At 46.5% G+C, this 15,058-nt stretch overlaps 1 protein-coding gene and 1 long non-coding RNA gene across 3 annotated transcripts in view; both read right to left on the reverse strand.

The window, feature by feature from the left end:
- Window positions 1-1,034: 1,034 nt before the first annotated feature.
- Window positions 1,035-8,673, reverse strand: LOC147041435 (uncharacterized). The gene is made up of 3 exons (XR_015069205.1): window positions 8,568-8,673; window positions 5,880-5,979; window positions 1,035-1,832 (listed from the first exon to the last, which is right to left on the reverse strand). It is a non-coding gene; the product is annotated as an uncharacterized LOC147041435 (long non-coding RNA).
- A 2,931-nt stretch (window positions 8,674-11,604) lies between these two features.
- LOC147041436 (cadherin-12-like) overlaps window positions 11,605-15,058 on the reverse strand; it is a 56,847-nt gene continuing 53,393 nt past the window's right edge. For both annotated transcript variants that reach the window (XM_085939421.1, XM_085939420.1), the window contains exon 12: window positions 11,605-13,099. In XM_085939421.1, coding sequence (XP_085795547.1) covers window positions 12,594-13,099 — 506 coding nt within the window. In that variant the 3' untranslated portion in view covers window positions 11,605-12,593. The remainder of the gene's footprint in view (window positions 13,100-15,058) is intronic.

A 15,058-nucleotide genomic window follows, 5' to 3' on the forward strand; every position in this document is an offset into this window, starting at 1 on the left:
AAATATTTCTTACATGTGATGTGTCTTCGGCCCACTATTTTTGTTTCCTTGGCATTGCCACCCCAACCCTTAACTTAGCACCGCCACAGGCATGCCTTTCAGAAAAATGGCGCACCAGTCCGTCACTAAATGAGTTCCAACCAAAACATGTCATGAAAGAAAAGTTCATACTTGCCACCCGACTAGCAAATTAAAGTCTAATGAGCCACATGCTGCTTCACCTAGACCCGATTACCTGATGACAGGTAGCAGCCTGCTCTTGTGAATTTCCATTACACCTTGAAATTGAAGCCACCATGGTCATGAGATGGAAATAGGGAGCGATCGCCAGATCTGCAGGACAAATTGAAGTCCGCTGTGATGGACAAAGATCACGTTGAATTTCATTGAGCACATTTTGTCTTCAGTTGAGAGGAAGGAACACCTCGTGGCCTTTTTTTGTCAGGAAGCAGAAAGAACAAAAGGAAAAAAAATCTCATCTCGCATCGATGTCAACTAGCTCGCATTGTGACACTCTCTCCCCTTGAATTTTTTTTTTTTTACCGCTCTGACCCTCCACTGCAGATTTTTCTTATTCTCGTTCCAGTTTGGAATACGTTGCCTGGCCTTCTTTTTGGTAATAAAGTGCGTGGCGGGACACAGCCGCCGCCGCGGGGGTTAACAGCATCTTTGGCAAACGTCTGCGCCGAGGGATATTTTCATTAGCCGCTAAAGGAGAGCGGCGGCGGCGGCGGGCGCAGATCGAAACCCAATTACCGGACATGGCTCGCCGTCCGCGGCGCCTTGGTTCTCGCCTTGCCCAATTTGATTACAAAACGTGTTAGTCCTTCAACAAGTTCTCTTAATGGAACACAAATATGATGGTGGTAATAATTCAGAGGTGCTATATGGAGTGGAGCGAAGACTTTAAAGCGAGTTTATGTGCTCTATACTGTGGACTTCACAAATTCACATTCACCACTACTTTATTTGTTGTTGTAACCAATACCTTTTGATAAAACTACATGAATACAAAATGGAACTTTTAGGGCTTATAACATTTCTTCAGAGCTATAGATTAAACTGTTCAATATATTAAAAGCAACAAGAAGAAATCAGTGCTAAAACACATGAGCATAACTACATCTACTATCGTTGTAATGATCAGAAACTATCATTGACTCCCTCCACAAGATTATAGACAAAAGAACCAGGAAAATTACAGAACTATGTCAAAGTGAGTCGCAGAGCATCATTTAAACAAAAGAAGTGTTTTGTCGCCGTACCGTGGCATTTTGGTGTCGAGGAAATCCTCGAAGTGAGTCCGAGAGCTTATTTTTTTTCCAAAGTTAGTGATTTGTCGCAATTTTTGTGGCATTTTGGAACTACAGTGAGTTGAGTAGCTTCATCTGGACAAAAGTAGTGCTTTGCTGTCATCTTTTAGTTGAAGTGAGTTAAAGAGCTTCATTTAGCCAGCCGAGTGGTTAAACTTTTCTTGCCTAGCCACGCTGAGCATCTTAGCAAGTGTCTGACATTTTCGAAACATTCCCTCCTGGGGGAATTTGGTGAATATTGCGGTGCCCTCCTCGGGCTGTTCCGTGGGGGATTACAAAAAGTAAATTGCAGCTTTACGAGGGCACCAGGGGTCACCCCCAACCTTTTCTCGCGCCTTAATTCTCTCCCAGCGCTCCCGTCGGTGCGCTTCATCGCTCCTGCGTACAAATGCTTCCTGCCACTGACGTTCTCACCTGGGACCGCCATGACCTTGTGTGCGGCGTCCAAGGGCTGCGCCTGAAGCATTGGCCCCGTATCTGTCCTACATGGCGGGAGGGCCCACGCCGCATGTTCGATTTCTGGCAAGGCAAAAAACCCAAACAACGATTTGCTAGTTTCCACATGACGGGAACGTTTGTAACATGTTGGAGAATGTCTCGGGGGTGTTTTTGCTTGATGCTCGATGAAACAAAAATATGTGAAATGTAACATTTACAAAATTAAAAGTACATGTGGAAATTGTTTACACCTATGTGGCCTATCACATGGTTGAAGTAAAAATGCTTTTTTTATTTGATCCATGCTGCCTTTCAGCTCAAAGCTTTCTGGCTGCCTTTTTTTTATAATTATTTGTTGCAATATAGAAAACAATAGACTATTTTTTTCTCTTTAAAAAAATGAGGGCATCGCAAAGGAAAGAAATCACATTGCAGACTCAAAAAAAAATCCCCTTTAATAGAAGCACCATCACGGGCGATTTAGGTCAGTGGATTCTTTAGAGAGAAAAGAGAGAAAAAATAAACGAGCTGCTGCATCATTGTGGCACGAGCTTGAAGTGTTGGCGGCTGCACCCACCCGAGAGGAGGGAGGGAGCCGCCCGAGCGCTGAAATGAAACCAACAGCAACGCAAATAAATGCCGGCAAAGTCCCAGCATGCAATGCAACTGCAACAACAACCAGACAGAATGTCTAAATAAGACGCCGCCGACAGCCTGGGAAACGTCTCGCGCGTATTTGCCGTGATGTCACAGAAAAGTTCAGCCCGAGGCTATTCCGACTCAATAGCAAAGGCGGGAAAACTTTAAAGAGCTTTAAAGCATTTGATTTGAATGGCTTTTCAACATGACTTTTGGTGTAGTACCACCTTGTGCCAGCACTGAGCTCTACTGGAAGAGATGCAGCATGAAGAAGAGCGAGCAATGGTCCAGCTACATGTGCATGTTGCTGATCCTGGCTAATTTAGGTTAGACCCTCTACGCTGTTTGGCTTTATATGTTAGCAATACGCTAGCAGATTTCCGTTAAAATACGTTATGAAGCAATAAAATATATCAAATGTTAAAAATGTTGCTTTGGTGCTATCTGATGGCATTTTGGGACCAAGCACCTTATGACAAGTCAGTTATTTGGTTACGCAGTAGCTCGTGTCAATTACTTCAACTATCAACTAGCAGGCCTGGTTCAAAGCTACAGCAAAAGTGTGGATGATAAAAACGAGGAGGAAGAAGACAGCGTAGGGTGATGTCGCAGTCAATCTGGAGCTCTGGCGTTGAGTAATTTACACGTCTCACTGATGACCATCTAACACTTTGATCTTCACTAATGACCTCTGCCAAGAAAGTTTGCTTGGGAACAAAGTCCTGTCACGTGTTCTGAATTATAGCGAATGGGCTTTGAACTCAACCTACAGTCTCGATATGCAATCACCGGGCGGCCATTTTCCTTTCATTTTGTGCTGATTCAGCTGCTTCACAATCAACTTTTATTGAGTTCATTAAAAGCATCTTGAATATCTGCAAATGCTAATATTCATAAATTGAAGTCCAGCCACACTTGAGTTGTTTCCATATGGCTGAGAAAGCGCCAGTGCAACGCCCTGAAGCTCCATTTAGCAAAAACTTGAATGCCATCTTTAATCATCTGACGCAATGATGGCCTCCCTTCCTTTTGAAGACGATCGTTAAATGATACATATGAGCTGTCTTTTCACTCTCTCTTCAAGTGCTCGCTCGCTCGCTCGTCCAACTTGGCCAGCAATCATCCAGTTCTCGCCCGAGTTTCAAATTGGTTTGGGAGCTACCGCTAATCATTACGCTACGAGCTAATCGTCTGTTTGTGAGACGCGTACTTTGGAGCTAATGTGTCACTGCAGCATGAGTTGGAGCAACAGTATGCAAGTGTCACTAATGACTGAGACATTGATCCATGGATACGCAAGTATTCAGATGGAATATAAAACAACTCAACAGCAGGAATGGGCAAGTATCCGTAGCAGTACCACTGCCGTACCAGAAAGTATCAAAGTATCAGAAGTCACGAATGAAATCCTCAAGAATTGAATACTCGTACAGGTATTGGCAACATCAAGCCACAAATCGGTACCAGAGCAAATAGCAGGCTAAGATAGACACCTTATCCAGTCAGCACACTTTGTCAAGTGCTCATTTTGTAGCACGTCTGCTGACTGACTGGCCCTACCTAACATGCGTCAATCGGAGGACACTAGCTGTACTCGATTTCAATTGGTGGCACTCGGGTAAATAATTAAAAGTCTCCCATTTTCCGGCTTCACCTTTCATTGTTTGCTCTTCGGCTGCGTCAAGCTGTGACACCCAATTAGCTCCTGGTGACAAATGAAATGCTACGCTGCTAAATTGCTTTTGTGCAGTGTCAACACACACACACACACACACACACACACACACACACACAACCTTTGTTGCATAGTCGGTTTTCATCGATTCACTTAACTTTATTTTTTAAACCTTTTTTTTTGGTCGTTCAAGTAAATACTAAAATATTGAGTTGAAATTGTTCAGCACTTGAACATCCATTTTACAGCCCACAAATATGATATCAAGTACTTTTGTCTGATATCAGTCTACGCTGAGAAGCTTTTTTACTCAATGTAATTTTCTTCACAGCTCCTCCGAGGCTAAGTGCAGGGTGACAAGCAAAGAAATAAGACATCAATAAGTTTGAAGAATAATTTGAAGAAAGGCTCTAAAGAGAACACTTGCGGAGATGAATGTGAAGTTCGGGGGCATCGGACCACTCTGCTCCCTTTAGATGAATGTGCCATTGACAGACATCATAGATTTGCTTTTGAAGAAATAAAAGACGAATAATTAGGCCGATGGCGTGCCGAGCGCACTCGGGCGGTATGGCGTTGACGCGTGGCCAAATGTGACAGATGTGGCAGGTTTTCATCAAAGCTGAATTATTCACCTGCGTAAACGGCGGCTCATGAAAAATGGACGCTTTAACGGCGGCGGGGCCACCACGTGAAACTTGATCGCCTTCTTTGATAGCGACGCTTCCTACATTATTGAAGGTGCTTGAAAGCAACACGACTACGCGGCGGGTCAGCTCGTCGCCAACAAAAATAATATGCAAAATAAATGCAATATAAATGCAAAATAAATGCAAGATGTGAAAAATGATTGTGTTCAATGCGTGCCAGATGAACCCGCCTGTGTTCCCTCGAAGGAGATCAAAGTCCGCACAAGGACAAGGCTGCAGGCGAGGACATTAGCATGCTCCGCCGAGGAGACACTTGAGCCCCAAACTACATGGGCTCCTATCCTGCATGCGGCCGCTCAAGCGTGTTTGCATTTTTGGGGGAGATCATTTCTCCATTTTGAAAGACTGAGGTGACATTTTGCATGCACATGTCTGCCCATCATCTTTCATGAAGATAGAAGCAGAGGTCAGCGCTGCTTTGCTGCCTCAGCCCCATGCAATTATTCTGGCGGAAAACAAAGTGAATGGAATATTAACGTTTGCTCAGCAAAAGGCCTTTGGCGCGATTTCAATGCCATGAGATGACTTCCACACCGTCATGGTGGTCGCTGGAGACAAAGCTGTGGCTGAAGCTGAGGACACTGAGCAGCCTGCGAGAACGTTTGCCACTTTTAGCTCATTTAGCCTGCTGTCTTTTTATTTTATTTTTTTACTACGTGGCACTTTAGCATGTTAGCTAGCATTGTCATGTCCATTCTGTGCTGCGGACTAGAAGGCATCTGAGCCGTCACTTTCACTTTTCAGAGCATCTCTGCAGCGGCTCATGGCTTGGGAGACAAACGGCAGCTCCTTCGCTCGTCTTGTCACTTAAGTGGGGCATCAGCCGGCTGAGCTGCTTTGAAGGCGCCGACACGATTCGGCGAGACTCCTTAAGGGACGCCAAATAGCAGAGCCGATCTCACTGGGATGTCAGAATAAAGGCGGGAAGTTGACGAGCGTTGCAAGTTGACAGACAAGAACTCTGTGAACGTCGGGTCCGTTAAGAGCGCGCGGGCAGAACGAGAGTCGCAGCAAAGCACAGACGATAACGTTCCACGTTTGTTGTCGAGGTGACTTGAAAACAGGAAGTGGAATAAAGAAGAGTGAAAGGATGTGTGTGCGTACCTTGAAGGTCAGTGTGCGTTGTTGACATATTCATCAAACAGTTTTGTGTCGGCGAAGAAGATAAGTCCTCCTGCCAGGCGCTGACCTTTCTGTTCAAATCCTGCGAGGGGGGGAAAAGAAATGACACTCTGTGTTAGCGATGAGATCTTATCACCGTTTGTTGCCGAAGCCTGATGAACGTTGGGAGAACTGGATCAATGTTCAATTCTCATCACTGCACTGACGTGACGCGTTCCTTCCAGCGGTTATTGTTTTCAAATCAAGAGAAAAGATGATGTCGACCCAAGATGGAGACTGCGACAAAGACCCGAACCAGTCATATCGTTCTGTACTGAAGTACATAAGAGTCTTTTCATAGCGCTTCATCTCTCTGCACTTTGGTCCACAATTTCATTATTTCATGCAGTCAATGGTAGGAAATAAGTCGAGGGCAGCTTTTGGAATCCCCGGCAGTGATTTTTTTTTTTTCCCCGCCACTCCAATCAGAATGTGTGCAGAGGCATTCCGGAACGAAGCGCGCCAAGTCTGGCAGCCGACGGTGGCCGAGCACGCTGATCTTCCTATCTGGCCGCCGCAGACGCTTCCTGCGGGGTCACCTTGTCGCTCGGGCTAATCAGCCGTTTCCGCAGAGTTCCGCGTACGCCGCGCGCGTTTCGGTTTCCGACCCGCGAACCGCCGAAGTTAAGACCGTCGTGTGCCGACATTGGACAAGCTTCAATATTGAGTGTTCAAGCGAGCATTTGCGAATGAACTTTTGGAACATAGTGTTCATCCAAATATAGCCAAAACTATAATCCCCAAACTCACGAGTGGGCCTATTGGTGTTGAAAGCGCTATTGTCCGAACCAAACCATGTCACACGAACCTCACAAAATGAGCCCAAACTTTGGAAAATCTTGTCTTTCCTCGGGCGCTAACGGTCACGTCGAGCAACCGACTGTCGACAGCGATTTATCTGTTCACTTGCCAATGGCGATCCAAACCTTTCCCTGAGTTAGCTTGAGAATGTTCCTGGTGGCTCCTCCATCAACTGAAATCCTCCTTTGCTTTGCCAAAGCGGCTGGCGATCATTACTTACTAAGTCTGCCAGTTGAACAGAAAAAAATAGCTAGTAGGCGGCGGTTCGCTGCATAGGTCGGCGTTATTTTCACTTAAGCGCTTGGAGCCTTTTAATATAATTGTGGACAAGACCTCATTCTGCTTATCAATCTCACATTTGATTGCCACGTGAACGCTGAGTCACTTGGGGCGTTTTCCGAGCGCTCCAGATGGTCCAAGCGCCTCAAAACGGACGGCGTGTTGATGGCTAATTATCCTCAACGGACCCTGAGGAACTCTCAGGCATAAACAACGCTGATGAGCTTTCTGATAGGAAGGAATGGTGCGCGATTGATAGGCTCTCGGAGGTGCGAGACGATTGTCGGCTGGCATGCGTAACGGCGCGCGTCGGCTGCTTAATGACACTTGCGGGTGAGCGGGCAAAAATCGAGTCTGATGTCCTCCGCTTGACGACGAGCTACCGAGTGCGAGATTTGATCGACGTCGGCGGCCCGGGCGGACCAACTGAGTTCCCCGGGAGGTGTCAAGCGCCAAATTCTATTTTGTTTTTGTAATATCCCCCTAAAGTCATAATGAAAATCAGTCCAAAACTTGTGGGAGAGTTTGACAGCCACTCACTGCATTTACTCGTCATCCATCCAAGGAAGACGTTCGTCACATTTCTGAATCAAATGAACCACATCCATCGGTGTTACAGGTATTAAAACGTGCTGACAATTAAGACTCCAAGGTGTGCATTGCGCTCGTCTGACTTGTCTCCAAAGTGCTTCCTTCCATCATTGCTGCGTTGTTTTTTTGACAGATCAAATGAGACATGTTCAATCTCAACTCTAATCTGGTAGGCCCATTGGAATTGTGAATGGATATTTGGAGTGTTTAGCAAGCGAGTTTCAATCGTGGAATTTGGAAGTCATTTCTAGGATTAGCAGAATCACGAACGACTATCAGTTCAACCCAAATCAGCCTTGATGTTTTTTTCTAACCCAACCGTAAACATCCGCGGCGGAGTTGAACAACAAAGTCAAAGGCCTCAAATAAATTGTTTATTTTGTGCCTTGATGGCTAAGCGTGCGGTGCGGTGCGGGGCTTCCTGGCTGAAAGCAATGAGCTGCGCCCGCTCCATTTGCCGGCGTGGTAATGACAAAAGTGGCAAAGCAGAAACGTCGGCGGCTTAGCTTAGCACTGGCTGAATAAAGTGGGCAATTTAAGGCCGACTCCATTCCGTCTTTGCGCCGAGCCCCGCGGGCGCATGTTGAGTTGGAGGAGCGCGCGCCTCATCAGTGAACAAAAGTGACAGCGTAATGACTTTGCTCATTTTCTAGTTCTGCTTTTGGCAAAGTCGTTATTAGGTGTCAACCTGTGAATTTAGACAAGTCTGCCAGAGCGCTTGAGCAGTCCTATTGGAGGGCGTAAATAGCCGCAAATTGCACATTCAGACTATGTGCCAAAGAGAGCGAGAGAGAGAGAGAGAGAGCGAGAGAGCGAGAGAGAGAGAGCGCGCGAGATATATATAGATATATAGATATATAGATATTGTTACGCTCAGCTGGGGTGGTGAGCCAAAAGTGCCGAGGAACCAGGAGACAAGACACAGAGACTGAGGTTTCAGGGCAAAAATAATATATTTACTTCTCTCACGAAAAGGTGATCCAAGGTGGATTGGAGGGAGGAGACACTGGTTTGACGTGGAGTTGAGCGCTGACCACGGAAAGTTAACGTCGAAGCGTCGAGCACTGTCTCTCAGGGGGTTTTGTAGACAGCCTCTGACGAGATGATCTGGAACAGCTTGGTTGATTGAGATGAGCCACGCCTGTGCTGGGCTGACAGGGGATGAGTGGCACAACATATATATATAGATATATTACTATAATATATCTATATATATATTATTATTATTATTATACACATGCACACACGCACACACACGCACGCACACAACTTTGCCACTCTGATCGGAAATAAATGAGCATGAGTTCCGGCCTCCAGTCGGGAGTGTTAATCGGTAATCGCTTCAATTTCACACATGTGCGCTCGCATCAGGACTTTTGGCGGCCACGTCGGTTGCACGCTGCGCCGCGGCAGGGATGTGCCGTTCAATCTAATTTTGCCGAATGTGTGGCGCGTCCAAATTAGATGCCAAAACATGGCAGGTGGATCAAGGTCCATAAAACAAAAGGACACGCATGGCTACTGGCTCATTGTTTTGGCTTTGTTAGTGGCGACAAGCTAATGTTTGTTTGTGCAATGCTGATTGAAACCTACAAGTTGAAATAGCACAAAAGTTATAAATGACACATTTAGCAGCATTCCAGCCTGAGTGACCTACCTCATGCTCTTGCTGTCTGTTGTTTTCTCTGCCTTTCTTGGTTGTTTGCGAGTGGGGGGAGCCTCCTGTGGCACACGACAATCGGCAAGGTGCAGAGGGATGCTGCTGTTTTTTGCAACACATTGCTTTCTCTCACAGTTCTTCCATTTCGTGTTGTCAAGTGACGAGTGGCACTGTGTTTTCCATGCACTTGACCTCAATTTGATTGTTCGTTAAGTTAAGAGAGAGCAGTTTTGAAAGTGTTTCAAAGGTGCATCTTGAAGATGAGTGTGCGCTTATATCAAAAATTAAATTAACACTATACTTTCTATAGTTCCACAGTAATCCTTACACTAATGTTTACTTTGTTAGCACGACAGCAAAGAGTAGTGATAGTGAATGCGTCGCCACATTCCAACTCACAAATTCGGCGACAGTAAATCTTGATGAGTGTCAACAATGCCACAATATTTTATTTTGTTGCAAAAGATTGAGACCTGGATTGAATGATGACGAGAAATGGAATATGTGCCGGCATCGCGGGACAGTATGTCGAATGGCAGCACAGTCTCTGCGCAAGCTTAACGCTCCCTCCCGCTATGAGGCGTAAATATGAATGTAATTAGGTTGGTAGAAGCGTTGGGAAAGGAAGACCGCGAGCAGAAGGCGACCCTGACCAATATTATCCGTCTTATTCGCCGTAATCGCATGCACGTTCTGTTCCTGCAAGGCAGCTCAACCGCTTTTCTATTGGATTTAAAAATAGAACCAAGACTCCCTTGGGCCTGTTCTCCCAGTTTGTGTGTGTGTTTGTGTGCGCGTGTGTGCGTGCGTGTGGTGGTTTCAATGAATCCAGCGAGCAGCCGACGGAATGACTCCTTACTTCGTACGACGTTTGTAAGCCAGTGTGAATGGCACACAATGAACTCTTGGCTTGGCTCCTTAGCTAACGTGCTAACAAAAATGCACTTTTTGTTGGGATGCTAATTTTGTGATGTTGCAACTTTCTTTGAAGTGGTGTTGACGATAACAAAAGTTTCTTTGAGCCTAAGTTTTGGCTTCATGCTCTCCAAAGTCAAATGAATGGATGGATATGTTTTGTTCGCTGATGGATGTTTTCAAGCCCGTCTCCAGCAGAGGAGACGTCTTAAATCAGCTCCACGTAAATACGGCTGCCAACGTGTGCTTCGACGCGGGCGCACAACAGGCGGCGCTAATCCTCCACGGGTCTCGCTACAAATGGACTCCGATAACAGAAGTGTACAATGCAAACCCAACACAAATGTGAACTTGACAGTACGGTGGAACTGTGACATTTCCAAATGTGTGCAAATTCAATCTTCAGTTAGGGGACTGGATCATTTCTTTGTAGCCGTGGGGATGCTGAGCTTTTTAACGGAGCAGCACAAACATGCACTTGTTCCCTTTTTTAAGTCTTTGTCGTTACTCGGCTCAGTCGAGAGTGTTGACTGGTGTCAGTCCAAAAAGCGAGCGAGATGACGAGCATGTCCGTCAAGTTGTCTCACGCGACAACTCCAATTGAACGCTGTCAATACTTTTGTTCGTATCCAAACAATCGGCTGCTTCGGATTTTTTGACGTTTCTGACAATGCCTCCGTATTCTCCCGGCAGATGACTAACGCTAATTGTGGCAGTTGACTCGGGCGAGCAAGGGTGTTTTTCATTTGATAGACTCCCCGAGTAAAAATGAGGCCGGGTACGGCGCTCAGCAGACGCTTGAAGCGGATCCAGTATAAACAACATGGCTGCCATGGCTTGCCGCTGCCAGTTTTTAGCGGCCCACGGTGAGCCGCTCCTTCTCACTTGTATCCGGTTTTCTTTTTGAAAACTGTTGTGTTTGTATTTGACAAGGGGTAAATGTTTCACTTGATATGAACTTTTATCTCGGGTGCGTCGCGAACTTTTGTGTTTTGGATGAGGCGGCCCCTGCGAAATTGCTCCTAGACCAAATCAAGCTAATCACTAGCTTGGGCGAAAGGCGAGCTTTGATGAGCGACACAAACAAGAAGCGATTCATTGCGTTGGCTTACCGCCAGAGCTTCCATTTTGCAATGAGGATGCTTGTACAACATGGCAGACATGCATTTTTTTCCATTACCGACAATCTCTGGGCTAATTGTTGAGTCGACAATGGGCGGGCGGTGGGGGGGGGAGTAAAGCGACTCAGCAGAGGATTTATTTCCCAAGTGAGATACGGCTAAACGTCTTCTTGCCGGATTAGCCTCAAAATGTAACATTGTGTTGATCTGATAGATGACAAGGCGGGTACGAGAGGTGTTAAGAAGGTTAATCGCTTGTTGAAAAAGGTTACAAGTCGGCGTCTTAAGTTTGAAGAAACTTTTACCTGGCGCCAAAGTTTGTTCAAGTGTGTTTTATTTAAGAAAAATGTGTTTAGAACATGACAGAGGTGCCCATTTTAGCCCTAAAGTCTCTCTCTGATTTTTTTTTTTTTTTTTTAAAACAAGTCTAGTACATGTCTACGGACACAACCCACCCAACTGGAACATCCATTACAAAAAGCGTTTGCCCCCCCAAAAATAAAAAAATAGTATGAGATAAATAGATAAATATACAAGCAAATCAAAGAGCCAATCAATAAATAGAAGGATAAATAACATTCAAAACATCTTTGGCCTGACGCTGGCCACAGAAGTGACGTCGTTGGTCGTTTCGCTCGCGTGGCGTGAAATCTTCTATTGAGGCACTTTGGAAGATGTTCACGGAAATGACATCTCCACGGATACACGTCAACAACATTCAGACTGAACTGACCACATCGCTCTACGCTCTCGCCGTTCATTTCGTTTTTTTTTTTTTTTACAATTATGGGACGGGTCATGAAAACAACGTCAAGGACAGAACTGAAGAAAAAGATGGAAAGATGTTCCAGGACATCCTCAAGGTGTCAGACAGAAGATGATAAAAGTCTCCCGAACAGAGATGTCGAGTTACGGCGTCAAGATGTCAGACAAAAGTCATCACACGTCAGGAAAAAAGATATTTTTGCGGAACCGCACTGCTGACTTGAGGCAAACTGTCAAGTCGAAGCAATTACACCGGCAACGACGTGGCAAGCAAACTACACGGACGACAACTGGCGGATTACTGTCCCGATGCCTCCTTACCAGGGGGAGGGGCTTCGGGAGCACGTCTTGGACCAAATGCCAGCAGTCATCGCCCAACCTTTTTCCTGACACTGCGTGACTTTTATGCCGACGTCCGATACCTGTGACTAGATTCCAATAAACCGGGCAGTGTGACCTTTTGATCTCCTCTCTAATGATGTCCTAACATGTCCGGCGACAAAACGAGGTTTGCTGGCAGCGGCCTCAATGCTCCGTGTTGGTGGAGTCCGAGCGGGCTTCCGAGTGCTCCCCGAATATTCCAGCCAGTGTCTTGAAGCGGGGCCCCCACTCGTTGAGGTAATCGTAGTCCTCCTCGGCGTCGACGGCCAGCGATTCGATGGAGCTAAGCGACTCAGCCACTGAGCCGTCGCCCTCGTAGGCGTAAGTGGCGAGCGAGTCGTACGGCGGCGCCGAGCTGTCGCTGTCGTGCTCCTTCAGCCGCTGGCTGATGAAGGCCCGGATGTCGGCGCTGTCCTTGGAGGTGGGCGCTCTGGGTCCCCGCTTGATCTCCGGCTTGACGTCCCGGCGGAACAGGTTATCCTTGACCACTTTGGGGTTGCGGAGCGTCCCCATGTCGAAGGCGTGCGTGTCCTCCTCGCCGCCGCCTTCGTCGTCGTAGTGGATCACGTTGTCCCGGATGTCCTCCTTGGACGACATCAGCGTCTCCTTCTTCTTCTGCCGCTTCAGGCCCACATAGAGGACCACAATGACTAGGTTGGGGACCAACACGCAAAAAAACCCGCATTGGACTCATTAAATGTGCGTGTTTTGAAGATGTGTCACCAGATCACGTGAAAAGGGCCAACATGGTTTTAGGACAATGATGAGCACAAAATGGCACAAAATGCTGTTGCATCATGGGCACAACCCCTCCGACGACGACAAAGTCAAAAAGTAAATAGCTTGCGGTGTGTCGCTACGCACAACCGCCATTCTCTTCAGCCTGGCTCAAACCCGTACGTGCGCACATTTGACCCACGCGTTGACCCTCGGTAGGAATTGTACTTGTCTGGCCTGGCTGCCCCAAGCGCTTCCAAAATAAATAGATCACATTGTGCATTGAGGGCTGCCACTGCACGGAATTCATTTGCAGCTTAAACACGAGAGCCTTGTCAGGTTGTGTAAGGCTGTGCATGTCGTCCACCTTGTATTGACTTTCAGCTGTGACTCATTTATTGCTAAAAATGTAGACACAAGCCCCCTCCCACAAAAAATAGTTACTAATGAATAAAAAAGTAGAAAACAAAGAGAGAGCTAGGTCTCTCCCAAGCTCACGTCCTTCTGTCTCCCTCCAAAAGTGTAGTGCGTTAGCATCCCCTTGTGGCCTCTCTGCAGAATACAACAACATGCCCTCACTTGTTTCTGAGCCAATTTGGCTCAAGCCGCACAATGCAAATGAGAGTTGGCTGATCTGCTTAATATAGCTCATCGTTTGACCTCTTTGGTCTTCTCCACTAATCCCACTCCGCAATCCGGCCAGCGCAGACGGGCGCTCCGTGGGAACACCGGCTTCCCGATAGCTGCGCGTTGGCTGTATTCGAGAATTATTGATCATATGATTCAAAACCAAGAGGAGGAGTTTGTGTATGAGCGTCTACTCATTTGTTTTCCAGACTGGGTTTACATTTAGTTTTAATAAACCAGGGGGTGCGCTACCAAGCCATGATGTACTTTGGCGGAAAGTAAATAAAGTCATGTTTGAAGGCCTGCCCTTGAATCGCAGCAACGCATTGACTTCTCCGGAGCATCCGACGTTCACGCTTCACAAACTGACGCCATAAAATTCGGCGTTATTTTGCCCTCCCTGGTATGTAAATGAGTTTAGACATTAGCGGCCCGGGATGAAGGTGAACAAGCGTGCGCGACCTTGCGGGTGATGCATACAGGGAACTTTGGTTCCGGGTCACAGACTCATCTGGCACCCCTTGCTCCTCCTTCCATCAGTCATAAATGAGCCCAATCTGACTTTGTGTCCCCTAATCAACCTTGCACGCTTCAAAATGGCCAAACATGAATCTAGCGGCGGAAGCACTGAGGAACTGTTTGGGAAATGATGTGCATTCCCCCCTCTGGGGCCTTGCGGGTGTTGCCACCTAGTTGCTATGGCAACTGGCTGTCTGAGAAACGGGCTCGACCACACATGGGCGCACTTCACTATCTGTTGGAAGATTACCACTTTCAAGCTGTTCTTATCTGGCAAAACAAAGATATTGAAAACATCATTATTTGAGTCCAAAACGGTAGCAAGGCTGCATGGAATGGAAGTTTGCTAGAATGATCGCACATTTGTATTTTCTCTCACTATTGTGTGCAATTTTAAAAATAAATGAATTTGGGGGATCTCTGTCATGGCACATTAGCTACATTAGCCACTTAGCATCTGTATTGTATTGTAGTGATAATGCACAACTGCGACATCTTGCAGAAAGCATTGACGGAGCTAGGAGGTTTTCTTCAGGGGGGCCATGGGGTCAGGGGGTCGGCAAAACTTTTTTTTTTTTTACAAACCCAAAGAATTCTTCAGAAAACACTGATATGGATAAAACGGTAAAATGAATGAATGATAATGGAAAAATATAAGACCAAATTTTTTGGGGAAAAAAGCCCAAGGTCCAAGCATATTTCAAGGGTGGGGGCGGGTACGATCTCAACCGATGCACGACTCGGAC

Source organism: Syngnathus leptorhynchus, chromosome 19, assembly GCF_054491065.1.
Source record: "Syngnathus leptorhynchus isolate UIUO chromosome 19, UIUO_Slep, whole genome shotgun sequence".
In the NCBI taxonomy this organism is placed as follows: Eukaryota; Metazoa; Chordata; class Actinopteri; order Syngnathiformes; family Syngnathidae; genus Syngnathus; species Syngnathus leptorhynchus.